Source organism: Cricetulus griseus, chromosome 7 (assembly GCF_003668045.3).
Source record: "Cricetulus griseus strain 17A/GY chromosome 7, alternate assembly CriGri-PICRH-1.0, whole genome shotgun sequence".
NCBI lineage: Eukaryota > Metazoa > Chordata > Mammalia > Rodentia > Cricetidae > Cricetulus > Cricetulus griseus.
This window is the reverse complement of record NC_048600.1, coordinates 96,683,806-96,711,657: the sequence shown is the minus strand read 5'-3', so window position 1 is coordinate 96,711,657 and position 27,852 is coordinate 96,683,806. Positions and strand designations below refer to the sequence as shown.

The 27,852-nt window shown below is 49.2% G+C and overlaps 2 protein-coding genes across 5 annotated transcripts; one reads left to right on the top strand and one right to left on the bottom strand.

Moving 5' to 3' along the window:
• The first annotated feature begins 42 nt into the window (after positions 1-42).
• On the top strand, positions 43-25,528 carry Mmp28 (matrix metallopeptidase 28). 4 transcript variants are annotated; one of them, XM_027426452.2, is made up of 8 exons: positions 45-360; positions 12,782-12,861; positions 12,959-13,146; positions 17,418-17,642; positions 20,369-20,614; positions 21,068-21,217; positions 21,524-21,691; positions 22,538-25,528. In XM_027426452.2, exons 1-8 carry the CDS (start codon positions 241-243, stop codon positions 22,930-22,932), a joined length of 1,572 nt encoding a protein of 523 aa, XP_027282253.1. In that variant the 5' UTR covers positions 45-240; the 3' UTR covers positions 22,933-25,528. The 4 variants fall into 4 exon arrangements, with proteins under 4 accessions (XP_027282256.1, XP_027282253.1, XP_035303643.1 ...); XM_035447752.1 differs by lacking the exon at positions 22,538-25,528 and adding an exon at positions 21,875-22,495; XM_027426454.2 differs by lacking the exon at positions 17,418-17,642.
• On the bottom strand, positions 24,465-25,343 carry CUNH17orf50 (chromosome unknown C17orf50 homolog). The gene is made up of 2 exons (XM_027426456.2): positions 24,823-25,343; positions 24,465-24,743 (listed from the first exon to the last, which is right to left on the bottom strand). The coding sequence occupies exons 1-2, from the start codon at positions 25,341-25,343 to the stop codon at positions 24,497-24,499; spliced, it is 768 nt and encodes a 255-aa protein (XP_027282257.1). The 3' UTR covers positions 24,465-24,496.
• Positions 25,529-27,852: the final 2,324 nt, after the last annotated feature.

Genomic DNA, 27,852 nt, shown 5'->3' with positions numbered 1-27,852 from the left:
CCAGCTAGCTGCTAGGCTGGTGGGTGGGGCGGCGCCCGGCACTCCCTTCCCTCTCCGCCCCCTCGGTCCTCGGCTGGCCGAAGGGCCGGCCGGCATCGCGGGTGCGGGACGACCTTGGGCGGCGGCGGAGCAGGTCTCTAAAGAGCCCCGGGAGCTGACAGGTCCTCTCGTGGACCACGACAAACTGGCATTCGCGGGAGTCGGGCGCAGCTGACCACCAGTGCCCCACAGCTCGCCGCGATGGTGCCTGGCGTGAGCCTCCTGCTGCGCGCCCTGCTGCTGCTGCTGCTGCTGCTGTGGGGCTGCCGGGATGCACAGCCCGCCCGACTAGGACACCCGGAGCTGCGCCAGGAGGCGGAGGTACGGTGTGTGCCTGGCCGAGAGGGGACACCAACAGCGGTCCCCTCCGAGCGACCAGCTGAGTGCCCTCGCTCTGATAACTTGTACACAAAGAGACAGGACAGGATTTCTCCCTGTGCCAGAGCTGTGTGGGACCACACAGGCTTACGATCCCGCATTGATTATCAGGGTCAAGAGTCAGTGACCAGACTCGACAGGCAGGCAGGCTAGAGCCTAGAGAGAACCCTACCTTAGTGACCGCTTCGGGGAGACTAAGACACTAATCTAAATGTCCTGTACCTTGGGTGTCGTGCAGAGGGTACTGCTGACTGGTCAGAGCAACCGCAGCCTCCTGGCTTGAGCTGCCATGCCTAACAAAAGCAAGCCTTTTAAACCGTTCAAAACTAGTGTAATCTGTCAAACGGGGACAATCTGTAGAGGCTCCTATTAGGGAGTTTTAAATAGTGCTTTAGGGCCGAAGGTGAGAAAAGGAGGCAGACATAAACCTCGAAGGATTTCTCATTTCACTTTTCTCAACCTTTGTGAGGTGGAATGGGAATCGGTGTGGTTTGTTTTCGACTTTGATTGTACTAACACTAATCACACACACACACACACACACACACACACACACACACACACACACACACACACCAAAATAATCTCTTCTTTTCACCTCTCAAGAGGAGGACGTAGATCTCCGCTATTGTAAGAAGAGGTGGGAATAAGCTTTCACATTTGAGTCCAGGTTCTGTGCCGGTACTTGGGCCCCTGTCCTGTGTCCTTCCATTCTCTGGTTCCCACCACAGTTTGGGGATATCCGGAAATGACCTTGCCTTAACAGGCAGTCGGCCAAACTCAGCCCTTCTTCCCTTTACAATAGAGGAGGCATTCTCCGATTTTGCATATAAGGGTTTGCTTGACTCTCTGGATTTACTCTGGATTTGCTTGACTCTCTGGACAGCATCAAGTGCAGTCGTGAGGTCCCAGGAGAAGGCTTCTGCCCACAAAGCCAAGTCTTTGCTAAGAGTCCCACCCCACCTCCCCCTAGGCAATCCCTGGCAGAGGAACAGTGACAGTATCTCTGCTGCCCATGCTTGTGGTGGCCCCAGATGGAGAGAATTTCATCTTGGGGTATGCTTGGGAAACTTAATATCCAGCAGATTGAGTCCCTTCCAATCTGTTTAACATAAATTGGGGGGAGGGGATTTTAAATTCTGGGCATTAAAAATGTTTTAAAAGCAAAAATGCTCAGGAAATGTGTAGTTGGGTGTACATCTCTCTGTGTCTATGCAAGAGCACATGTGAGTATATACAGTTGTGTGTGAGAGTCTATCTGTGTTTCTGTGCATGGTTGCAATGTATGTCCATTGCTTACATGGGCTTCCAGACCTGCACAAACACCAGGGCAAATCGTTTAATCAGTAGGCACTCATAATACCTGTTTCACAAGATGGTTGGATGGTTTCACTGAAAATGTGTATCTAAAATGCTCAGCCTGGTACCTAGTACATAGAAAGCAGTCTGTACAGAGAAGTTGGTCTAATGTTGATGTTAGAATTATCTGTATCATTATCTTGGAGCACTGAGCTTCAGATTTAGAGCTCCTGGCCAGGAGTCTAGCTCACCAACAATAGCACAGAACAAAGCATGTAAAGCAGTTATTTCCAGCATTTCCAACAGGCAGCAGAGGACTGCAGCTCCTAACTGTGTGGCAGTGACTATGGCTATGACAAGTTATGTCTCATAAAATCAAGCACTCTGGCATGAACCTGTAATCCCAGCACTTGGGAAGTCTAAACAGGAGGATCAGAAGTTCGGGTCATCTTTGACAACATAGTGAATTTGAGGTCAGCCTGGGACACATGAGACCCTGTATCAAAAAGTCAAAACCAAACCAAACAAGCAAGCAAGCAAAAACGAGCAAACAAAACAAAACAAAAAACAACCACCACCACCACCACTACCATCACCACCACCCCCCAGCCGAGAAAAAAAACCTACCATCCAAGATTTGGTGAATAAAACAATACTTCATTAAGTTCACAGATACTGTGGATGAAAATTTCAGGTAAGGCACATCAGGGTAGCTTCTCCCCACTCCACAATGTCTAGGGCAGTTCTCTCACATAGCTGGCAGTGGACCCTGGCGCTCAACCAGAGCATTGGGTCACTGAGGGAAATACAGTCATCACAGAATGGGAGCTCTGAGGGTGAGCCCACCACTTCCCTGGTTCTTGACTTGGACACAGTTCCATGACGGCAACGCAGGGAAGTGGATCAAAAGCAGAGCACAGAGTCCTGCTGAGCCGATGTGGCAAAATCCAGAGTTTAGGGCTGTTGAAGCAGCTTGAATGATTTGGAGCACTGTACCGCTGACAAGGGAACCAGGCTTAAGAGTATGCCACAGTCTGTATGTGGATTCACTGCAAACTTTGGCCTGAAGACTTCCCTGGCACGTGCAAGTTGAGATAATATGGGCTTACTAGAGGACAACAGCTATATGAGTAGGAACAGAAAAGAAAATTCTGGAAATTGAGTAGGTCTGGAAGATGTGCGTGGTCTGGCCCAGACAAAAATCTAATGGACAAAAATTGAATATCCCAAGTTTCCACAAGAGGCTACCGTGATGCCATGTTTTAGTGTTAAACATGGTCTAATGAGAACACAGAATGTGTTGTCCCTTTCTGGAATTTCTGTAAAAGACAACTGACTAAAGAAAAATAACCCTATATGTTGGGCTATGTAACACATTCAAGATGTTTGACAATTGCACAAGAAATGAGTGGGTAGGAAAATGAAACTGTGCTGTCCTGGATTAATAGATTTGTGAATTGGAAGTATCTGGTGTGAAGCAGAAAATGGGATGTGTCAAGTGGGAAGTGCTATATTGGTGTAATAGTAAATGTAAGTAGACTAAAATAGGCTAAGAATGTACTGAGATAGGTTAAGGAAGTCATGCATATGCCCCCACCCACACACCCACAGAACAAAGCCAAGCCTTGCAAAGATCTGCCTCTGCATATTTGCATATTCTAGACATTCTGAATAAATGCAATCATATAAAATGTGGTGGGATTTTTTTCTTTTGAAGGGAGGAGCTGGGGGCTTTTTAAATTTTTGCTTTGCTTTTTAAGACAAAGTCTCACTGTGTAGCTCCAGGCTGTCTTCAGATTCACTATGTAGTTCAGCCAAGCTTCAGATTTGTGGTGACCCATCTGTCTTTATCTCCCCCCAAGACTGAGATTACAGGCATAAGCCAGTATCCACTGCCTAAAATGTGGTATTTTGTGGACAGTTGGAGAATTTGAACATCCCTAACCCAATAAAGAGCACAGAACAAAGCCAGGAATGGTGGTGCACACATTTAATCCTAGCACTCAGAGGCAGAGGCAGGCAAATTTCTGAGTTTAAGGCCAGCCTGGTCTACAGAGCAAGTTCCAGGACAGCCTGGATTACACAGAGAAATCCTGCCTCAAAAAACCAAAACAAAACAAAGAGCAGAATAAATACACTTTTAAAACAAACAAAGAACCAATGGCCTCCTGGTGGCACACACCTTTATTCCCAGGACTAGGGAGGTATAGGCATGTGTATCTCTGTGATTTTGAGACTACATAGAGAGTTCTAGGACAGCCAAGTCTACAAGAGACCCTAAAATATAAAATAGGTTTCCAAAAAATTAAATAAGTAAATCAAAATAAAAACAGCTGGACATTTGAAGTGGTAGTAAAGTGCTGGCATAGCATGGGTCCTGGTTTTGATTATATAGCAGAATGTTGAGATGGCTCAATAGGTAAATGCACTTGCTGAGCAAGACGGACAGCCTGACTGCCTCAGTTCAATCCCCAAAACCCAAAGCGGAAGGAAACAACTTTAGAAAGTTGTTCTCTGACTTCCACTCATGCATGCCAATGGATGTGCGCACACACACACACACACACACACACACACACACACACACACACACAAATAATAAATTAAAAAGACAAGGAAATGATTGAAGATATAGAAGGCTTGAGCAACAGTGTCAACTGTGTTGACCTAACTGATTCTATTGGAAAAACACCCCCTGAAAAACCCAGAATACAAATTTTTTTCAAGTTCATGTGAATTTATTCACCAAGATGGCCCATACACTGGGACATAAAGTAAGTCCAAGTGGATTTCCAAGCAGGAGTATTGCAGGTTATGCCTCCTGACTAAAACAGAACTAAATTAGGAATTGGTAACAAGATATCCAACAAAGCTCTAAATAGTTAAAAATTAGACAACATGCTTCTGAGTTACCCACAAGTCAATGGAATCACAAGAAAAATTGGAAAACAATGCACAGCAATATTTAGGGATACTCCCAAAGCAATATTCACTTAGTAAAATTTAAAACTTTAAATGTCTACAGAGTACAAGAAAACATTCTTTGGGGGTGGGGGGTGTTGAAACTGGGCCTTTCAATGTAGCCCTGGCTATCCTGGACCTCGTCAGGATAGCCAGGCATACATTTCCTGCCCAGTCTAAGAAGAAGGGTTTAAATCAGTGATCTAGACTTACAGACTAGAGAAGGTAGGAAAAGAACAAGAGGGTAGGAGGAAAGAAAGGATAAAAGAGGCGGGCAGTGGTGGCATATACCTTTAATCCCAGCACTTAGGAGGCAGAGGCAGATGGATCTCTGTGAGTTTGAGGCCAACCTGGTCTACAGAGTGAGTTCCAGGGCAGACTCCAAAGCTACACAGAGAAACCCTATCTTGAAGAACAAAAAATAAAAATAACATAAACTATGTGATCATTGGCTAATTCCTTCAGTTCTCTGGGCTGCAGTAAAATCAGGAGATAAAATATTTGAAAGACTTCTGAGATTTTCCCTGCCAAAATGTTGTTTGACTTTGGTGTTTGTCTGTGTGTGTGTACAAGCATCTGCCTGTATGTTCATATCTGTGTCTATAGCTTTGTTTGGAGTTTTGTTTTGTTTTTTTGTTGAGACAGAGTCTTGCTTTGTAGCCCAGGCTGGCCTCAAGGTTGTGATCTTTCTGCATTAGCATTCCCAGTGCTGGGATTGTAGGTCATGTCCATCTCTTTGTGTCTGTATTCTCAAATTGTCACATTTGTTCCTGTATCCAGTGTGCCTGGGTCTATGTTTCCTTTGTGTGTGGAGTGATAACATCGAGGGCTTTCCAGGGTGGGTTTTGCCTGGAAAGAGATTTACAGCTTCCAAATCGTTATGAACAAGTTCATTGTTGTCCATTTAGGAAAACCAGAGCCACTCAACAATACTGCTAAGTAGGAAGAACCCCCAGCACTGAGTTCCAAGATGGGGTTAATGAATGACATCATCACCCTGGCCCCCATTCCCAGCCAGGTTCTGTCCTATGTTGGGCGACAAACTGTCCCAAGGGACAGTTTACTCTTATTTACTGTTAGCTTTGTTTGGGTCTTTTTACAACAGCCAGACTACTAAGTGGTTCCAGGACCCGCCTTCCACTCAGTGACCTACCCATATCTGCACAGCCTCCCCCAGTGTATGCAGTACAAGAAGCTGCACTGTTTATTTCTCCAGAGACTCTCTTGGGCTTCTGTGGAGGATCCACGCCAAGATATAGTGTCTCTTTCTCATACCCCAGGGCTATTCCTCTGCCTTTTTGTGAGTCAGAAACCAGAAGCCTGGGCGTGGAAGCTATTCCCAGGAACTCAGTATAGTGACTCATGAGTAGAGGGTGAAGAGAAATATAAGGAGAGGTCCCAAGGGTCACAGAGGACCACAAATTGGTGAAAAAGCATTTATCAACCAAGTTTGAGAACAAAGAAATCTAGTAAAAATCTGTGTAATGGGAGCATGACACCAATGAGGAGAAGCTGTTGGATTTCTCCTTTAAACTCAGTCATGGCCATGGTCTAGCACCCTAATCTGGCACCCTAAATTTAGTTCTAGAATCCTAGTAAGGATCATGTTCACACAAAAGGTAATTCTGCATTAGAAAGAGTGTAATCCCAACACTTTGGGGGATTAGGCAAGAGGATCTATAGTTCAAGGCCCACCTAGCTACAGAGTAAGACTTTGTCCCTAAAGAAAGGGATGGAAAAATGGAATATTGATGGAGATTAGCCAGCCAATGGTTTCCATCTTGCCTAAGAACAAAGAGAAAGGAAGGAAGGAAGGAAGGAAGGAAGGAAGGAAGGAAGGAAGGAAGGAAGGAAGAAGAAGAAAGAAAGAAGAAAGAGAGAAATTGCTTCAGGTGTTATCTAGGCTACACACACACACAGAGAGAGAGAGAGAGAGAGAGAGAGAGAGAGAGAGAGAGAGAGAGAGAGAGAGAGAACCTTGTGAATGGCAGGACTGTGGCAAGGAGAAAGGAGTCAGACAGATGGGAAGGGGAAGCCAAGGTCCAATCCACAGGAGAAGGGCTGGACTGATCCCAACCCCAAGGCTTTGCCTAGTTCCCCCCCCCCCAAGCCAGAGAAGTAGAACATTCTGGAAGCAGATGTGGGCCTTTTTGAAGGAACATGGTCTATGCAGTTGGGAACCTCTGGCTTGTCAGCTGGTCTGCTAGGGTGTGAAGAGAAGGGCCATCCTGGTCTCCATCTGATAACCAAGAAGTGCACTGAGCAAGCAGCTTCTCCTCTCTGCCCTGCCCCCACATTCTGCAGAGGAAAACTCCAGCTTCATCCCTGGTATAGCTGAGAGACCCGCCCCCATCCCCGATCCCCCTGAATGAAAGCTGCACAATCGCTAATGCAGATGTTAATAAAACACCTGGACTAGTTGTCAGGGGGTCTGGATTCCATCACTGGTTCTACCCTCACTGGGCCACTTCAACAGGACACTGTGCTCCCCGGGCACTGACTGTCTTACCATGAGAATAAGCTCACCTGCTCTGGCTGTCTTCCTGCAAGGTAGTTGTAAGGTTCAAAAGAGGCATATGTCTAGAAAGCCCCACTTATTTGAAGGACTGCTTGTGCTCCTGGTCACCAGAGAAATCTCTTTATACAGAGAGCAGGTCAAAACAGGATGCCAGCTGCTGTCCCTTACATCTTAACTCGGTTAATAGCTAGAGGTATAGTTGAGAAATAAGTGGAACCCACAGTGTGCCTATGTGGAGACAGAAACCATGAAATAAAACATGGCATGGAGCCCAGTGTAGTGGTACACATCTGTGGTTCAAGCCCTCAGGAGACAGAGGCAGGAAGATTGCTGCAAGTTTCATGGCAAGCAGCATCTCGAAAAAGGGGGGATAGGAAGAAAAGAGGGAAGGAAGAAAGGAAGAAAATGACAAAAGGGAGAAAAATAGACGGCCTACAGCATGGGTAAAACAACATGGATTCTGCATGAGTTTGTCATTTTGCAATTTCTAAATGCTATATTACTGTTATTGGTGGTGGTGGTGGTGGTGGTGGTGCATGCGTGCGTGCGTGCGTGCGTGCGTGCGTGCGTGCGTGTGTGTGTGTGTGTGTGTGTGTGTGTGTTCATGCCACTATGTGCCACTATGCACTTGTGAAAGTCAAAGGACAATCTGTAGGAGTCAGTTCTTTCCTTCTACCATGTAGGTCCTGGCAATCAAACCCAGGCTTCCAATTTGGTGGCAAGTGCCTTTACCTGCTGAGCCACCTTGCCAACCTCTTTGCTTTATTTTTGCTTCTGAAATTGATGCAGAGAGTGTTTAAGAGACTGGCTAATAGAGTCACCTGGCAAAGGGCCCTTCTGGCAATAAAGCCCTGTGACTGCAGAAGTGAAAGTAACATTCTTATCAGGATGTTTCCCCCTGAAGCTTTCCTAGGGCATCTTACTGAATCTGGGGATGCAGTGGTGAGGTCAGACCGTGAATGGCCTTCTGCCCGATGTCAGGTAGTTCTGTCAGAGTGTACACACTGGTAATTTATCTACAATGACAAAAGGTCTGGGGTATACCTAGCGATTTAATCCAGTCCCTCATTTTATAGAACAGGAACCAAAGACCCAGAGAATAGCAGGCCTGAGGACATAGGAACTGAAGCGCCAGGAATTTACCCATTCTGAAGTCCTGTGACTCAGTTCTTCACTCTGCCCAGTTACCTGCTCAGAAATAGCCAGAATTTTCCCTTCCCTGCAGCACGAAACAGACTGAGCTAGACACACACCCTCTCATAACAAGTAGGGACCCATGCTGAATGAGATCCTGTAGAGCAGTGGTCCCACCCAGCTTAGCCTGTGAGCATGCTCATTTTACTCAGGCACCACAGCCACTCCCTGGGACTTTCAGAGATGACTCCCCAGGAAAGCGGCCCCATCCTTACTCAGGATGGGCCAGGCATGTTGGCACAGGTTTTTAGGCCAGAGAAGGATGAATCACCTAAAGGGCAAAGTCCTCAGCTTCCTCTCCCTTTAGACGTAGCCTTGGGCTCCCCAGGAGAGAGAACAGGCAGGTAGAGACCAGGAAAGAGAGATAGACATTGGTTTGAACTTAAAGGTAGGGAGGAATTGCCTGGCACCACCTTCAGTAAAGCAGGAAAGGAATGACTCTGGATAGAGCTCAGAGTCCCTAAGGCAGGCAAGCCAAGCCTCGGAAAATGGAAGCCAGTGGGAGAAATGTCTCCCGAAAAGGGGCAGGTGGTGGGTGAGGAGGAGGTCTGGTGCTCTGCCACTAGTCTGAGTCTTGTAAGATTCCTCTGCTCCCCACTGTCAAGCAGTTACCTACCCACCCCACTCCTCTTTTTCCGCATGCTAGGTGGGGCATTTCTCTCACCTTGGCAGATAGACTGGGGCACAGAAAAATAGCAATGGGTTAAGGACAGTTCCAGAGGCAGGAGTCTAACCTGGTTACCTCCTCACTCTTCTACTGCCCAGAACTTTAGAGTGCTAACAGCAGCAAGGGGACCCCTCCTGTATGCCATTTTAAATGTCTAAGTATGCATTATTATGCATAAGTGTGAAAGTCAGTAAATCTAGATGATTCGCATCATGATATTTGAGTGTTGTTATGGAAATATAAAATGTCAAATTCTTAAAGTGCCGTTCTCTCATTCTCTGGTGCTGGTGGCCTGGGCGGGGCATTCTTTCTGCTCCCTGGGAATTCAGATCTGCTAAGCCACTGCAGAGGCCAGCACTTCCCCTCTGACGACCCCTGAACCTGTCTCTGCCTCAACTTGTTGCCAGAGTACCAGGCAGTGCAGCCCTGCCAGGAAACAGGGGCCCCACCACACAACTTCCCCTCCTCCCCCCTGTCCCAGAACCTCAGCCAACTCCCTGATAAAGTCTGGGCGGCTTTGTGGGGAGAGAAACAAGGGAGTGCCAGCCTGGCTGACCTGTGACCTGGTCTCTTGAAAGTCATTGGTCCAGTTAGGGCTTCCTTCTACAGTCCTCTTTCCAGCCTCACCAAAGGAAAGGGAAGCTGCAAGGAAGAGAACCTGAGCTTGGCTGCTGTGAGGCAAATGCCAGGTAGCAGCCCCTGACCAGACAAAGAGAACAGGTGGGCTGCATGCCAAAAGCCTGTGGTTAATTTTCCCTGCTAACCAATGAAATCAGTACTTGCTGGCCATTTACAGTGTGCCTGGCACCGAGCCAGATAGATGTGCATTGCTCTATTTATTATTTATGTTTGAGATAGTGTCTTACAATGTAGCTCTAGGTGGCCTTGAACCCACAATCCCACACTGGCCTTGAGCCAAAGACTCTCCAGCTTCATCCTCCTGAGTGCTGGGACCACAGACATGTACTGTCGCACTCTGAACGAATTTGTCTGTAATCCTGAGGATCCTGTGAGGTTCCTCTTATTTTCACAAGGCGAGTGTGGGATGGGGGTGGGGTGGGGGGTGAGGCTCAAAGATGCCCTATATCCTGTCACCTAGTAGGGTCAGGGTTAGAAGCATTTTCTACCTCAAGTCCTGTGAGCGGTACAAGGCTTTCTTGACCGAGACACTTTAATCCCATAAGTGTCTGAACAAAGACAAAGAAGAAAGCAAGAGTGCCTAGATGCTACTAAACCAGCAGAGACACAGCAAGGCTGGTCTGGGAAGTGGTCTGCCATCCAGAACAAGGGCTCCTTACAGAGAGTGTCTGTTTAAGTCTTACAATGGAGGTTGCCAAAGATAGATGCAAATGTTTTGTTTGCTTGTTTTGTTTTGTTTGTTTGTTTTTTATGTTTTTTTTTTCAAGGCAGGGTTTCTCTGTGTAGCCCTGGCTGTCCTGGAACTCACTCTGTAGACCAGGTTGGCCTCGAACTCACAGAGATCTGCCTGCTTCTGTCTCCTGAGTGCTGGGATTAAAGGTATATGCCACCACCACCTAGTGTTTTGTTGGTTTTTAATTTTTTTACCTTATTTTTATTTATTTATCTTTGCTTTTGTCTTTGAGACAGGGTTTAGCCCTGGTTGCCCTGACATTCACTCTGTAGACCAGGCTGGCCTCGAACTCAGAGAACTCTGACAGTCTCTGCCTTCTTAAAGGCTTGTTTGGTTTTTTCTAAATACTTATTTCTTTTATGTATATACACGTGGCTGTTCACCACACACATGCAGAAGCCCACAGAGGTCAGAAAAGGGCATCAGGTCCTCTGGAGTTACAGGTGGTATGGACCACCATATGGGCACTGGGAGCAGAACCTGAGCCCTGAGCCCCCTGCAAGAACAATAAGTTCTCTTAACCACCGAGCCATCTCTCCAGCTCCTGCTTTGTTTTCTGGGACAGAGTCTCATACAGCCCATGTTGACCTCAAACTTGCTATGTAGCTGAGGCCAGCCCTGATCTTCTGATCCTTCCCTTGTTTCCCAAGTGCTGGGATCACAAGGGTGCACTAACATGGAAAATGGAAAATGAATGTAGGTGAAATCTATTGAGGAAGCTTGTCAGACCTTCCAGAGCCTGGTCTCTTCCAGCTGTGTGTTTGACTTGAGACAGCAGCTATGACTGGAATTACTTTGAGTTAGTAAATACAGCAAAGAAAGGTGGGGACAACAGAACAAGGAAATCAGAAAATTATTTCTGTATAGATAAGCCAACAAAGAAGACATTGGGGCTGGTTGTGGTGGCACACCCCTTTAATCCTAGCACCCAAGAGGCAGAGACAGCCAGATCTGTGTAAACTCAAGACCAACCTGGTCTACGTAGTAAGTTCTAGGTGAGCCAGAGCTTCATAGTAAGACCCTGCCTCAAAACAAACAAAAGTTTAAGACACTGTATGTTGGAGTCAAGCAGCTAGAGGGCTGGGGATGCTTGCCTAGTATGAACAACGACCCGTATTCAATCCTCAGCACCACACAGACCAGCCATGGTGGAGCATGTCTGTAATCCCTGCACTCAGGAGGTAAAGGCCAGAAGATGAGGTCATTTATCTTCATTCGAGGTCATTCTTGCTGACATGGGAAGTTCAAGGCCATCCTGGGATAAATGAGACCCAAGAAAGAAGAAAATGAGAGAGGAAGGAAGGACTTTTTTTTTTCATATCCAAGGTGTGGTTTATGGGGCTCTAACCAATGCTCTGGGCAAGCAGGAAGCCAAGTGTACCAGCTCCCCAAAGGGTAGAACTACTGATGAATAAGGATAATGAGTCACCCTCTTCTCTCAACTAGCACCAAGAACTTGGTCACTGGGAGACTGTCTTCTGTGTATTCAAGGGCATGCAGGCAATGAAAGGCTGGGGGACTACAGAGCATTATCTAATTGTGTTCATTTCCCCAGAGGCAAGAACAGATTTCTAATTCAAAGTATACATCTCTAGAAAGTCATATTTTTATATCAGGTAAAAAGTTGGTGGTAAGTACACTTGGTATCAAAGGGGCTCTGCCTTTGGGAGAGGAGAATTAAAAAGAAGCTAAAATCAGAGGAATAATTTTATTCAAGACCAAGCAGGGCAGAACCAGCAGTTAGTTTATCAGCTCCTGGAGCACTTAGATGTTTCAAAGCAAATGTAATGAGTTTGTATGGCGTATGCATGCATAGCACATATCCTAGCTGCTTGTGTGGGGGGTCCCTCCTGTGTGTCAGGCACATTTTAAGTGCTTTTGTGACTAGCCCTCATAAAAGAGTAAGTTCTTAATAATAACTACTCTGTAGCTGAGAAATACGGAGCTTAAGTCCAGCAGCTGAAGGGCAAGGGAGGAGGTTCAGTATGTAGGATGATAAACACTTTGGATATGAAAAACAAATCCCTCCTTCCCTCCTCACTCTCTCATTTTCTTCCTTCTTGGGTCTCACTCATTCCAGGCTGGCCTTGAACTCCCTATGCAGGCAAGAAGTAACTTGAGAGCTGGAATTCAAATCTAGAGCAGCCTGCCTTCAGAGCCCATCACTGTCCAGCACACCCTGTTGGATTTCTGACAATGCCAGAAGATTATAAGAAAGCTGGATGTTCAGATATATTGAGGAGCTTGCCTGCAACCCTCCAGCTAGTCACGGTGGCCTTTTGGCTGTAATACTTTTTTTCTGCTGTAGTTTACCAACAGTCTTAGGATGCTGCATGGTCCTCTCTCCCCCCAGGCATTCCTGGAGAAGTACGGATACTTCAGTGAGCAGGGCTCCAAAGCTCCAGCCTCCACTCAGTTCAGGAATGCCATCAGGTATGATGGAGGGATGTGAAGGCAAGATACATAGCTCCAACTATGTCCGCCCCCTCCCCATCCCTCTGTATTCCTTTCTCTCAATTCCTCCTCGCAGAGAATTCCAGTGGGTGTCCCAGCTGCCCATCAGTGGTGTGCTGGACCAGGCCACACTGCGTCAGATGACACTTCCGAGATGTGGGGTTGCAGATACTGACAGTCATGCCGCTTGGGCAAAGAGGATCAGTGCCCTGTTTGCTGGACCCGGGGCCAAAATGAGACGTAAGAAACGCTTTGCAAGGCCAGGTAAGTGCATTGAATCCAATTAGGCTGGGATTCCCCGGGGCCCAGAAGAGCCCATGGCCAAAAATAAAAGAGGCTGAGCTAAGCAGGGACTCCAGGAGAAGCCTCTCTTGCCTCTGGCAGAAAAGGGGCAGATCTTTTGACTCAAGGACCATGATCATGAATATAGATATTTAGCTCTAAATTCTATCTGCATTGATGAATTTTCATTGCACATGTATTCTCTAGATTAAACCCCATCAAGCCCACTTAATTCTCTGGTCAGTTTTCTATGCAGGGCTGTTGTCAATAGTTTTTGTTTATATTTTATTGAAGTTATTTCCATAAGAATCTATTCTTTTCATAACTCTTATTCAACCAAGATGTGATCTGTTGATGAGTTTTATTTTGTTCATAGCACCTTTTTTTTTAAAAAAAAAATAACGTTTTATTTAGATGGAATTCACATGCCATGCAATTTGTCATTGAAAGTATCCAATTAGAGGGGTTTAGTATAGTAGTAGAATTGTGCAGCCATTACCACAAGCTAATTCCTCCTTCCAGAACATTTTCATTATCCTCTGAAGAAACCCCATGCCTAGTATCAGTTAACTCCCCATTGTGCCCTGCTGCCAGCCCTGGCAACCACTAATTTGTCTCAAGGGATCCGCCTGTATTGAACATTTCATCACAGCCCATTGTATACGCTGCAGTTTCTCCTGTTGGGATTTTTCCTTGTCTTCTCTTTCCCTCCCCTCTTCTCCCTTCCTGCTTCTTTCTTTCTAGTGCTGGAATTGGAGGAACCCAGGGCCATGAATGATGCCACTGATCTACATTGAAAATGTTCTCCTCTCCCTTCTCCCTATCTCCCTCTTCCTCTTCTTCCTTCTTCTCCTACCCCGCCAAATATTTCAGGGTCATTGCTACTCTTCTACAGTCTATAAGATTGGATTTATTCTGTTAATTTTCCACAAGTAATAAGTTTTGCTGTGTGGAATTTATGGTATCATGGTTGCTTTGACTAAGTCATTTTTTCTTTGATCAGCTTTTGCAGCCTCCAAGGTTGTTCACAAGATGATGTTTTTCTGACAGATTTTCAAGTATAATTAATTTCACTCGATTGTGGCCACTTTTAACTGTGCCTCTTTAACCGACCTCGCTCATTATACACGGGATTGAACGCACAGAACTTGTTTTCATTTCTTAGTTAATGGGCAAGGAGATTGTGGGCAGCTGCAGTTCCCAAGCACATGCTAGTCCATTTCTGCTGCATTTACATGGCCATCCACCATGGCTGCCCTGTTCTGAAAGACCGTATTCATCCACCGTCAGCTCTAGGGTCCTGGCACTGGGGTCAAGATGTCCCTGGTGTCAGCATGCTGTACATCCCATTGTGTTTCTGGGCAGCAGAGAGGAAGAGTGAAGTAAGAAAGGAGAGTTACACACAACACTACTCTGGAGCTCCCGGCACTGAGTTCAAGTATCAGCTATCGTGACCAAGTCATGCCACTTGGTTCTGATCAGTCACCCTCCCTCACGCAAGAGTCAGACCTTATTAGGTTTAAAGGAGGGCCATCCAGGGCTACTGAGTGCAAGGGGCCTGTGAGAATGCGGTGGGAAATATGCAGGCCCAGAAACACTTGAGCCCGAGCTCTGGGATGCTTCCTTCTGACTGCAGCTCATCTTCTCCAGCCCAAAGGTGGAATCTAACCGAGTGCATTCGTAGCTGGCCGTTTGAGTACTTGATTGCCAGACTACCTTAGTTAAATTTAAACTTTAGATAAACGAATAAGCAATCGCATTTGTGTTTCTTATTCAAATTTTACTGGGCATCCTGGATTCATACGTGCTGCATCTCCCAACCTCAGGCCAGGTACCTGCTCCCCTCTGTGCCTACAGGGCTGATTTCTGGACCCCCGTCTCTTCACAGAGTTGGTGGGTTGGGGAGCAAGGTATGTATCTGAGTCGAAAAAGGAAATCAAAGCAAATGTGCATTTCTAAGCCTCCACCACATTTCAGGCAGCTTCACAACGCTATTCCAAAAGGTAAGCCTAATCAACCCCATTGTACAGAGGGGGAAACTGAGGCTTGGAGAGATTCCACAATTCCTGAGAGCTTGCACTTACAGGACTATAGTTTCAGCCTATACCCCGTTCCTATCATCAGTTCCCTGATAGGAGTCAGGGCTCCACAGTCCTTCTAGCCCATACTTACAGCTTTCCTGTCCCTGCCCTCCTTAGCTCCTTCCCTTCCCTCTTCCCTTTGGGACCCTGGAGGGAGGGCAGAGGGCAATACCACATGCTGGGGGCTTGCAGTTACTATGAAAAGCAGCCCTGCCCAGGTTGGACTTGAGATTAGGGCCTGAAACAGCCAGCCTCTCCTGGGGGCCAAGGTAGAAGAGGATAGGGGACAGGGCTAGTGCTGTCCCTACCGCACACAAGCAGTTCCTTCCTTCCTGGTCCCTCCCAAGGAAAGCACTCTTTTGCTTTTTCTCTTTCTTTTCCTCTTTCTTCTCAATTCCTGTTCCTATTCATTCTCCCTACCCTCCCCCCACCCCACCTCACCCCACTCCACAGAGGATTTTTCCTTGAGACCTATCACCTTCGCTGGCTACTAAAATGACGACCACCTCCTTCTTTCCTGCCTGGTGGATGTGGGGAAATGACAACCCATAACTGCAGAGGGAGCCACCCCATACCACTTGCTAGTGATGGTGGTTGGGAAGAGTCTGAGATTTGGCCACTCACAACAGGATATAGAAGAACCCAATGCACGCACGCATGCATGCTGCCCTGTGCCCTGGGAAGACTTACAGCAAGCAGCAGAGTGTTCTTGGTAAAGAATAAACCATCCTGGGTGGACACCTCTGGATCCCCAGCCTTGCCTCCACCTTCTTTGTCTCCCTCCCCTCCCTAAAATAGTTCCCTCTTCAGCTCTCTAAGGACTGGCCACTGGCTCTTGCCTCCAACATCCCTGTCTCCCTCCCTTCCTCAAAATAACTCCCTCTTCACTCCTCGAGGACTGGTCACTGGCCCAGAGGCAGTGGTTGGGTGGTTGCCCAGCCAAACAAGCCCAAGGAGATGCATTGCCTTGAATGGAGCGGGGCACACCCCACCCCCACTTCCATGGGTGGAGAGGGCCAGAATGAACCTCCCTCCCATCTGGGGAATCTCAGCCCTTGCTAAGCTTTGACCCTAATGTTTAGGCAGATTTACAGGCCTGGCGTCTCTGCAGGGAGGACTGCTTCTCTGTATGGACTGTAGAAGGAGCACTGGGCCAGGGGTCAGGCCCCAACTCAGCTCCTCTCACACTCTGCAGCTGTGGGCAGGCACCTTCCCCTGGGTTATAGTCATCTGGTCCTGGGGAATCTTGCCTGCAAGCTATGAGGCTTCCATTTGGGATTTTAATCTCTGGGTAACAGGGCTCAGAGGCCATCCCTGACAAACTTAAAGCCAGACTTTCTGGCTACTCTGTCCTTGTCTGCACAGCAAACTGCAGATGGGTCCAATGTAATGAGTGACCCGGGGCTCTGGCAGAGGCCAGAGTCCTGGCCCTCAGGGAGGAACGGAGGTTGGGGCAAAGGGAAAGAAGCTTAAGTAAGAAGAAATGGAAAACTTTTCCTGGGCCTGTGACAAAACACACCCTTTGTTCTTATTTGTCTTCAACTCAGAGGTCCCCAGAGTCCCCCAAGGAAGTGGGGACGAGGTCAAGGGGACAGGGGAAGACCTCACATATATGGTTTTTTATGGTTGTTGGCCAGCCACAGGCCCTAGGTTCTGGAAAGTGCAGAGTTCGGTCTCTGGGAGGTAATAGGAGACCATAAGGGTGGAGGGAGTGCCTGGGGCAGGTACAGCTGTGACCTTAGTGGCCCCACTGACTCTCCATCTGGACACATTGAGGATGGGCCTCAGAGTGATTATCAGCAAGTGGCATGTAGCTTTCTCAGGCCCAGCCTGGGCTGTAGGAAAGAATAAGACCCAAGACCAGGGGTGCAGACTGATCCCTGAAGGGGGACTTTTCTGTGCAGAAGCTATGGTCTCTATCATCAGATGGTGCCTCTCAGGCCACTAGATTGGAGACTCTCCAGGAGAAGGGTAGTCTGCCCAGAGTGGGAGCTCCCTTCAGCAGGGACATATCTTCCCTCCCATCAAATAGGAGGCTGCTCAAGGCAGGGACTCAGTGTTCCCTACCAGATCAGGGACTCCCTGGGGCTGGGCCAGCCCATTCTATTGGGCCTGTGGGAACTAGCCTCAGCAGCTGGTATGTACGGCTCACACCACCTTTCTGGGTGACAGGTAACAAATGGTACAAGCAGCATCTCTCCTACCGCCTGGTGAACTGGCCTGAGCGCTTGCCTGAGCCAGCTGTTCGAGGGGCCGTAAGAGCTGCCTTCCAGTTGTGGAGCAACGTGTCAGCGCTGGAGTTCTGGGAGGCCCCAGCCACAGGCCCTGCTGACATCCGCCTCACCTTCTTCCAAGGGGACCACAATGATGGGTTGGCCAACGCCTTTGATGGTCCAGGTGCTGCCACAAAGCCTCTTTCCACACAGCAGGAGGGGCACCTGGCTAGGAGAGGCAGCCCCTGGGGTGGCAGTAGAGTTTCTATTCTCCTTGAAACCAAGGCCAAGCCAGGTTCTCCTCCAAAGGACCCTCCATCTACTCATCTATAAACTGAGGACAAAAAGCTCTGCCCAAAATGTACCACATGGCTGAAAGGACAGCTAGAGAAGGTTTGGTGTGAAAAGCACCTTGGTAATGCTAGAGTGTGCTGGATTCTTGGAGAACATTCTGAGATTGTCTACTCCTGCTTCTAGACAGACCTGTACTGCTTTGTTCTCTAGAGTAGACCCTCCTAAGATATCCAGAGGCCACCATCAGTCCTTCCCTCCCCTGCCCCAGACAGCCAGTGCAAGAGGCCTTTACCCTGGCATTCACAGAAGTGCTTCGTAGATCCCAGCCACAGCTGCTTCCATTTGTCCCCAGCCTGCAGGCTTTCTCTCTAGTGTAAGCTGTTCTTCCATTGTGCTCAGCACTGGTCTTCAGAATCTGAATATGGGCAAAGTGGATAGTGCTGGAGACGGCCGGCCGAAGCACATTCAGGAAACACAAATTCCTCCTGCATTTGACAGGCTCTGCCTCCACCTTTGTCAGTCTTTTCCAACCTGGGCTCCTAGAAGGAAAAGCTGAAGGACTCACGATGAGCCTTCTAGGCTAACATTATCACAGAGCTGTTTGCTAGCCTCTATCAGGGTCACCTGCCTTAGTGTAGGTGTGTACAAGGGGAGAGACTGGAGAGATGACTCAATGGTTAAGACCTGGGAGCTACATATCTAGTTATTTCTCTGGGGACGGATATACACCTGTGAGAATCACTGAGGCACTTAACTTCTGCTCACTCCTATGACAGCAGGGAGAGAGGCCCACAGAGAGAAGCACTGGCAGAAGACAGGAACACAAGGATATATATGTTTATAAAAAGCCATATATACTAGCCAGGTGTGGTGGCACACACCTGTAATCCCAGCACGCTGGTGGCCATGAAATTGGAGGGATGGCTCAGCACTGCACAAGGGCCTGAGTTCAGATTCTCGGCACTGGGGTGTGGAGACAGGAAAATCTTGGGGGGCTCACTGGCCAGCCAATCTAGCCAGGATAGCAAGCTTTGGGTTCAGTGAGAGGCCCTGTCTCAAAAAAAAAAAAAAAAAAGAAAAAGAAAAAGAAAGAAAGAAAGAAAGAAAGAAAGAAAGAAAGAAAGAAAGAGGTGGAAGAGGCTAGAGAGATGGCTCAATGGTTCAGAGCAATGGCTGCTCTTCTAAAGAAACTGAGTTTAGTTCTCATCATCTCATGGTGGCTCACTTTGTAACTTCAGTTCCAGGGGATCTGACGCCCTCTTCTGACATCTGAGAGTACCAGGCACACATGTGTTACATAGACATATATGCAGGTAAAATACGTATAAACATAATAAAATAATAATTTAGTTGAGTGTGATGATGCTCACCTTTAATTCCAGCATTTGGGAGGCAGAGGCAGACAGAGCCCAGCCTGATCTATGTAATGAGTTCCAGGACAGGCAGGGCTACATAGAGACACTCGATCAAAAAATTAATTTAATGTTTTAAAGGTAGAAAAGTGACTGAGGAAAGACATCCCAACAACAACCATCAACCTCTGGCCTGCACAAGTGAGCACACCTACACCAGGCCAGCATAAGACCCTGTCCAAAAGAAGTGGGGTGGGAGTGAGATGGCTCAGTGGGTAAAGGTGCTTGCCCTCACTCTCCAGCCTGCATGCAAACTGCTTGATCCCTAGAACGCACGTGGCAGAATGTAAGAACAGAGTCTCTCAAGTTGTCTTCTGCATGACACACTTGACACACACACTTAAAAAAAACAAACAAAAACAGAACAGGGTCTCATTATGTAACCAGGGCTGGCCTTGATTCCCTTTGTAGACCAGACTGGCCTGTAACTTGAAGAGATCATCTGCCTTTGCCTCCTGAGTGTCGGAGATTAGAGGCATGCATCACCATGTCCAGCCATACAAAAAAACAAAAAAAAAAAACAAAAAAAACTTTGTTTTTTTGAGACAGGGTTTCTCTGTGTAGTCCTGGTCGCCCTGGTGGCCTTGAACTTACAAAGACTCGCTGTCTCTGCCCCCCAAGTGCTGGTATTAAAGGCATGGGCCACCACTGCCCAGCTCATAAACCACTTTTAAAAAAAAAAAAAAAGAAAGAAAAAAAATGTGCATTCACATAGAAGCACACTGTGTTCAGTTTGCCGACTCCTGAACATAACACACCAAGCACAGGTCAGGAAACAGTACAGAGCCTTACCATTCCTCTTCTAGGTGTAACCAATATTAATAGTGCCTAGGCTAGGCACTGTTTTAATTCTCCAGTGTGACCCACGCGCTTGCTCCTGTGAGGAAGAAGCTCTTCATCACCATGTCCATTTTCAGATCAGGAAGCTTAACACAGAGAGATTAAGCTGTCTGCCCAAGACCACACAGTTAGTAAATGGTAAATCTAGTATTGGAGCCCAGGCAGTTTGGCCACTCGGTGAGTCTACAGTGCATTTCTGGTAAGAGTTCACTGTTTAGTCATCTGCTCACCTGCCAGCACTCCTGCACCTATCATTCTAGAAAAGGTAGTAGATGACAGCCACACCCCCCACGTGGGAGTACAGTGCCTGCGGGAGGGAGACCCTAGTCCTTGCTCATCCCAGCCCTCCGTGTCACGCCCGCAGGGGGCGCTCTGGCGCACGCCTTCCTGCCCCGCAGGGGCGAAGCACATTTCGACAGAGATGAGCGCTGGTCCCTGAGCCGTCGCCGTGGGCGCAACCTGTTCGTGGTGCTGGCGCATGAGATCGGCCACACGCTCGGCCTCGCGCACTCGCCAGCACCGCGCGCGCTCATGGCGCCCTACTATAAGAAGTTGGGCCGCGACGCCTTGCTCAGCTGGGACGATGTGCTAGCGGTACAGAGCCTGTATGGTGAGCCCCCAGCCCGCTACTGGTTCTCTCTAACCTTGTCCTTTAGGATCTTCAGTTCTCGGACTCTGGCTCCTCAAATGGGATTCCCCCGTCACTTCCTTGTTCCGATCGCTTCTTCTCTTTCCTAAAGCCCCAGGCGCCCCTGAAATCTGAATATATGCAGGCTCTGCTTTCCCCCTTTTCTCCATCAGTTCCAAGCTATTCATGAGTGCAAACCTCTGCCCTTAGCTCAGAACTCTTGTTTGCGCTCCTAATCTCATGCTATCTTTGGATGTTGGGTGGGAGAGGAGATTGCTGGGTTAGTGCGCTCTTGGTGAAAACCAACAGTCAGGGCTGCACTTGCCCTTTCCCCTTCCTTGGGTCTCAGATTATGCGCAGAGCAGAGGGAAGGAGGGTCTTGAGCCCTCCACACATGCCCACCCATGTCTGCTATCTCTCTTCTTGAATCTTAAGGGAAGCCTCTGGGACGCTCAGTGGCCACCCAACTCCCCGGAAAGCTATTCACTGACTTTGAGGCCTGGGACCCTCACAACTCCCGGAGGATACGCCCCGAAACCAGAGGTCCTAAATACTGCCACTCTTCCTTTGATGCCATCACTGTAGGTAAGATGATCCTAACCATGCCTGGTGTTGTTTTTCCCTCTTCTACATCTCTAGGGCCCCCAGAACTGAATTACAAGGTGTGAAGAAAGGAGGTATCTTGAATATCGATATCGGGAATCACTTGCTTTCCTGGGGTGAGGGGCGGGGTCAAGTTCAGGCCCAGCGCCGAACTCATGCTTCCCTCGGCCCTCCTTGTGCGTCCCACCTTAGCCTTGTCTAGAAAACCCGGTGTAGATCAGCACACACACACCCCCAAAGTCAGCAGGAGGCCAATGGCCTTTCTTCACATCTCTTGTCTTGGGACAGATAGGCAATGGCGACTGTACATCTTCAAAGGGAGCTACTTCTGGGAAGTCACAGCTGACGGCAATGTTTCAGAGCCCCGTCCACTACAGAAAAGGTGGCCTGGGTTGCCCCCCGATATTGAGGCTGCTGCAGTGTCACTGGAAGATGGAGACTTCTACTTCTTCAAAGGTATCAGCCCGAGTCAGCTGAGATTGAGATGGGGGAGGGTGTCCCCAACAATGAGTCCCTGGTGAAACTCACTGTTGAGCCTGTGGCCCAGGAAAGACTCCTTTCAGGGATGGAGTTGGAAGTGGCAAGTGTCCAGGTTGTCCCGTGTAGAGACGTGTAGCGTCTCTACAGACTGCTCTCCAGTCTGCAGGTCAGCAGAAAAATCTGGAGGCGTCTGCCCTGGCATCCTGGCAGTGTGAGGATGGCGTGCCACTTAGCTTCGGGAACTTGCATTTCTTGGATAGTGAGAGTAATACTCAGGTGTGATGGGGAAGCCGGATAAAAGGCAGTGACTGAAGAGTGGACAGCACGTGACTGGACGTGTGGTAATACTGTATTGAATAGCACTCCTCCAACCAGCGCTGAGAACCTCGTGTCCTAGGCACAGGGAGAGGGATGGACTGGAGACACAGTGGTCGACAAAACACTGTTGCCCTCTGGGAATCATTAGTAGTCGGGGAATGATGAAAAATTCAAGCCTTCTCAATCTTCCGTTCCACTCCGAGTCAGGGAATCCTGCCTGCACCCCCCACCCTCTTTCCCAACACTCTTCTACCCTCCCCAGCCTGGGATAGATGGGTTCGTTCAGTGTCGTCTGCTCTCTGCTGGCACCTGCTGGAAGTCTAGGCCATAGCAGGTTCCCCTCTACGGTGTACTTATAGTTCTTAGCCACACTTTGACAGGCTCCAGGGGTAACTAATTGTCTTGGGCTTTAAGAGAAAATAGGAACCAAGGGGACAGAGATGGGATGGAAGGCCGATGAGTGATCGCCTCCAGCTCACCCTGGCTGTCTCAATGCCCCCACAGGGAGTCGATGTTGGAGGTTCCAGGGCACGAAGTCTGTGTGGGGGCACTCACAGCTGTGCCGGGGTGGACGTCTGCCCAGACACCCGGACGCAGCTCTCTTCTTCCCGCCTCTGCGCCGCCTTGTCCTCTTCAAGGGCTCCCGCTACTACGTGCTGGCTCGAGGGGGTAAGCAAGTGGAGCCTTACTATCCCCGCAGCCTGAGGGACTGGGCCGGGGTCCCTGAGGAGGTCAGTGGTGCCCTGCCAAGACCGGATGGCTCCGTCGTCTTCTTCAGAGATGACCACTACTGGCAACTGGATCAAGCCAAACTGCGGGTGACCAGCTCTGGCCGCTGGGCCACAGAGCTGTCCTGGATGGGCTGTTGGAATGCCAACTCAGGAGGTGCCCTGTTCTGAAGGCTCCCCATACTGAATGAACAGTGGTTGCCCCCGCCTGAGGGGCGGGGCCTGTCTAGGAAGCCCTTGAACCTCGCAGGAACTTCCCTGTAGCACTGGCTCCAGCAGGAAATCTGCATTTATTTCCGTGGTCGAAGGAGAAACAAAATTAGGCCTTTCCCCTCATGGACCTCTTTCCTTCCCACTCCTGAGGGCTTTCTGTTCTGATGAAGGTGCAATCCCACACCCATAGTTCTGAGTCCCAGAGAGGATGCAAATATCAACTGGGGGTGAGGACTACTCTGCAGACCCCTCCCCTTCTATGCCTTTCAGGCTCAGCTCTTGGGAAATCACGAGTTATACCATCAGAGACTTCACCCTACCTCCCACCCCCAGCAAGTTTGGGTGTGGTGAAGGCTCCTCTCTCCACTCTGAGGCCCTGAGCAGACCAGAATGTGACCCTCCTCGGCCTGACTTTTTGTCTGGGGTGATGAAGAAGCACCCTCAGCTGGCCTTCCTTAGGCAGACTCTTCCACCCTTCTCAATAGAAGCAGGTACAGGGTGCTTGAGGCACGAGGACCATGCTCTTACATCCAACTAAGGGACAGCGGGTATGTTTGGTTGTCATGGAGAGAGGGGGTAGACCTCTCTTCAAAAAGCAGACAGTCTTCACCCAGTTTGCCTTCCAGACGGACGTCTTGTGCAGCAGGAAGATGGCAGAGGGCCCTTCGGGGTCTGCCTATCACAGGCACTGGGAATGCAGTCCCCACAGTGCTCTGCAGGTTGGGTGAGGCCTATTTACTCTCAATGGCCCCATTCTCCAGGCCACACACGCAGCAGCATTCCGAAGCTCATGCTGTCTAGCCAAGAATAGCTGGGATTCCTGGAGAAGGAACCAGCTCCCCAGCTTTTCCCCTTTTGTCTGAGCCAGTCTCTGTATTAATTTTAGCATCTGGATCTGCATCCTATTCTGCCTCCTCCTCCACCTACCAAAGCCTCTGCACACACACAGTGGCCACCGCGAGCCTGCTCTCAGGGAGGAGAGAATGATTTGGCATGGGAGGAGCCTGCAGTTCCCCAGAAGCATCACTGGCCCTGTGCCCTCCTTTCTTCTCTGTGCAGTGGACAGAATGGCCTTTGACTGCCAGTTGCTTTGTACTGCCCTGTCCCGAGGAGACCATGGAGGAACCTCCCTGCTAGCCCGCTGCTTTGTGGATTGTACCCAGGAGAGAGAAGTCCCATCTTTATCACTCCACTCCATCTCGGGAGACTGATTAGAGACTTTATTGAGGGGTTTGGGGGAAAGAGGCGATTTCTTAGTGGGCTGAGGGAACTCCGAGGCTATTTTTCTCCAGGCGATGCCTCTGTTCGCCTGGCCAGACGGACCTGAAAAAGATGCAGATGAGGCTGCGCTGGAGGCGTGGGTCAGGAGGGCTGTAGGTATTGGGTATTGTCTGGGGAGTAGTGCGTAGGTTCTGCTGTAGTTCGGAGAGACAACAGGTGGAACCGTGAAACAACAGTGGGCCTTCTTACCGGAAGGAGGCGCTAAGGACGGCGGCTTAAAAGGACAGTTCTGTGGAACACACTAGAGATAGAAGAGTTTGGAGCATTGCGGGCGCAGAGGCTGGGAGTGGATGAGCTCAGAACTCCCAGCGGCCTCCGCACTACCCGGGTCAGGGTGCTCCAGAATACAGTGCTCTATGTAGGTCGGGTGGCTATGCAGGCTCTTGCATTTCTTGCAGAAAAGGATCTCGCAGCGCGCACAGCCCCCTCGGCGCGGTGGTCGCCGCCGCGTCTCCAACACACACGGTTCTTCCGGGGCACCCCGCTTCCTACGGGCCAGGGACGTCAGTGCTCAGTGGCCCTGAGGCCCTCCTCCCTAAAGCTCGGCCCGGGGTGCTTGCGTCTCACCTGTCCGCAGGGCCCGCTAGGCCACCCAGTAGCGCGAAAGGGCTTAGCCAGCCCCAGAAGCTGCTGTCCGAGCGTCGCAGCAGCGCCACCTGCTGGCTGCTTGACTCCTGGCGCAGAGGGCAGTAGGACACCGAGCGGGCCTCTCGCTCCTCCGCATCACGGGCGTCCTCCTCGACCTCCGCCGCGCTCTCGGGGTCCGGCCTCTCCACCTCCGACGATGACGACGACGACGACGACTCGTCCTCCAGCTCCTCCTCCCTGGCCTCGGGCTCCTCCACCTCCTTTTTCCACAGAGGGGTCTTCACGCCTACAGGCGGGGAGGGGGTTAGCGCAGCCCGTTGACCTGGCAGCTTGCTGCAGGAGCCTGAATCCAGCATGCGTGGGGGAGATGCCGCCGGCCAGATGCTGCCTGCCAAAGGGCTTCGGAGTCCCAGATTCCCGGACTGCTGCGGAGTTCCCGCCCTCCTGAGCTTCCTTGCTAAGGATTCCAAGCAAGTCACCTCGCTTCCACCAAGCTCCATTTTTCCGTCTCTGAAGCGGGAAAAGTGGCACCTACCTCAAGAGTGGTTGTGAGGCTGACTCTAGATAGTGTCTGAGTAAAACAGTTTCCTGCTTGCCGTTGTGCAAGCAATCAACGAACATATATTGCCAACACGGAAGAAGGAGGGTTGCCCAACGTTAATAAACACCAATTGTCATTTCAATAGGTGGTCGCTTATGGATTGTTTCTTAAATTATCATTATTATTATTGAGATACAGTCTCACTGTATAGCTCTGAGGAGGAAAACTCACTATATAAACCAGGCCGGCCTGGAACACACAGATACCTGCCTGCCTCTGCCTCTTGAGTATGTTTGTTTCTAATTTTGATTTTCCTTTGTGGTAGGAAGCCCAGTGTCACTGGAGGCCAGATGGACAGGCGTAGCTGACCAAACCAGAAACTGGTCTCCGGCTTGACCAACTGCAAGTGGATTTCAGCCACACTGCCCCCTCTCAAGCTGACTGACACTTTTTTCAGCTCCCAGACATCAAAACTGCAAGTAATAGATCAGGGCCTAAAGCAGGTTCCTCGGCTGAAATTAAGCAAGTCTTCTCCGGGAGGGATCCATTCCATTAGCAAATATTCACCTAGCATGTAGGCAGACTCGAGACAGCTAGATTTAAAGGGGTGGCAGTTGGGGTTTGCCCTGGAAAGATCAAGGACAATTTCTATAGATCACTGGCCATCTGTTCCTCAAGTTAGGAACTGAATAGACTGATAGTAACAGGCAAGACGGTGTGTGTGTGTGTGTGTGTGTGTGTGTGTGTGTGTGTGTGTGTGTGTGTGTTGGGTACTGTGCTGGTTGATCTTACCTGTTAAATTGACAGGATCAAACACAGAGTTTGTGTGAAGGGGTTTCTAGGTTGGTTTAATTGATATGTGAACACCCACCATGAGTATGAGTGACGCCGTCCCATGGGCTAGTCTGGAACTAAATACAAAGGAGAAAGCAAGGTAAACTGTTTCCTGGGTGCAAATGCAATGTGATCTCATGCTTCTGCCACCACAATTTCCCCATTACAAGGGACTGCACCCTCGAACTGGCAGTCGGAACAACCCTTTCCTTCCTTAAGCTGCTTGCTTGTGTCGGGCGTGTTGTCAAGAAGAAAGGCAAATGAGTGCTAGGCACCGTGTACCTGCAGCCCACATGTTCAGCGCTTCACTGTGCTTCGTCATCTGGGCGCCTGTAACGTGGGCAACGTGGTGGACCGTGGAGGGGGTCTGTAAATGTGACAGACACTATCGTAAAGTGCCCATTCTTGGGCTTGCCACAGGTGAAGACCCATGGAAACAGATGAGGACTCTGGTAGTGAAAGGCCTAACACAGACAGAAGGAGGTGCTGGGAAAGGGTGGGGGCGGGGCTAGGGAATGGGATTGGAAAGGGAGGCTTGGAGCTGTTTGTCATGAGTGTTCTGATAGAGCAACCTTCCCAGAGCTGTACTGTAGGATGTTCCCTCCAACAGGACAGGGGACTTTAAGGATCATTACAGTCGAGGTGGTGCCTCATGCTGATAATGAGCACTAGAGAGGCTGCAGCAGGGGGATTGCTGAGAATTCAGGCCAACAGCCTGTGCTATGTAATGGGTCCCAGGACAGCCTGGGCTACAATCTGAGTCCCTGACTCCACCCCCTGCACTCTAATTTTTTCTTTTGGTTTGGGTCTTTTTAGTTTTTTTTAATATCCTTATTTATTTTTGAGACAGTATCTCATTATGTAGCTCTGGCTGTTCTGAAACTCATTATGTAGACCAGACTGACCTCAAACTCACAGAGATCTACCTGCCTCTACCTCCTGCGTGCTGGGGTCAAACACACGTGCCACCTGGCCTTGAGCTTGCCCCAGAATCAGACCACAAAACCCCACCAATCTCAAGCCACCCTGGAAAGCTCCACCCCCAACCCTCTAAGAAACCCTATATAATCTCTCTGTACCCAGTTCCCGTTTGCTGCTGCTTCTCACCCTAGAGGCAGCCACCCTCCTGGATTCTTCCTTCCCAATAAATCTCTTGAGTGCGGTTTGTTCCACGATATGATTGATATTTTCCAGGGAGTAGGCCCAGATGTAACAACTTTCTCTGGAGCAGAGTGGAGTGGAGCAGAACTGAAACACTTTACCAAACTTAAACAGAGTTGTAACAACTTCGAGGAGGAAACCCTCCCTGGCTAGAGTAGAGTTGTTACACTTACACTGGAAAACTTTTCCCTGGAACAGAACTGTAAGCTGCTACACTTACAGTGGCTTCATGGTATTCCTTGGCTCCTGACTGCCAGGATACCTTGCTATCCCAGCTGCCATGCTTACACTTACACCCAGGCCAGAGAAGACACAGAAAGGTCTGAACAGAAACAAGGGAAGGTAAAAGAATTAATGGTGGATGACAAGAATATTTAAGAAGGAAAAGTAGTGAGCTTATAGCAATATGGATGAGTAACTGAGAAAAGGTTCAGTTTTTCTGATGTCACCATGGTGATGGGATGGTTGGTCCA

Bases quoted from the DNA above. Each gene is read 5' to 3' on its own strand.
- Mmp28 (XM_027426452.2), top strand. From the start codon at position 241: ATGGTGCCTGGCGTGAGCCTCCTGCTGCGCGCCCTGCTGCTGCTGCTG. The intron at 13,147-17,417 runs GTAAGTGCATTG...TCTGGGTGACAG, and splicing joins GAAACGCTTTGCAAGGCCAG to GTAACAAATGGTACAAGCAG. The intron at 17,643-20,368 runs GTGCTGCCACAA...TCACGCCCGCAG, and splicing joins CAACGCCTTTGATGGTCCAG to GGGGCGCTCTGGCGCACGCC.
- CUNH17orf50 (XM_027426456.2), bottom strand. From the start codon at position 25,343: ATGGAGCTTGGTGGAAGCGAGGTGACTTGCTTGGAATCCTTAGCAAGG. The intron at 24,744-24,822 runs GTGAGACGCAAG...CCTGGCCCGTAG, and splicing joins CTAGCGGGCCCTGCGGACAG to GAAGCGGGGTGCCCCGGAAG.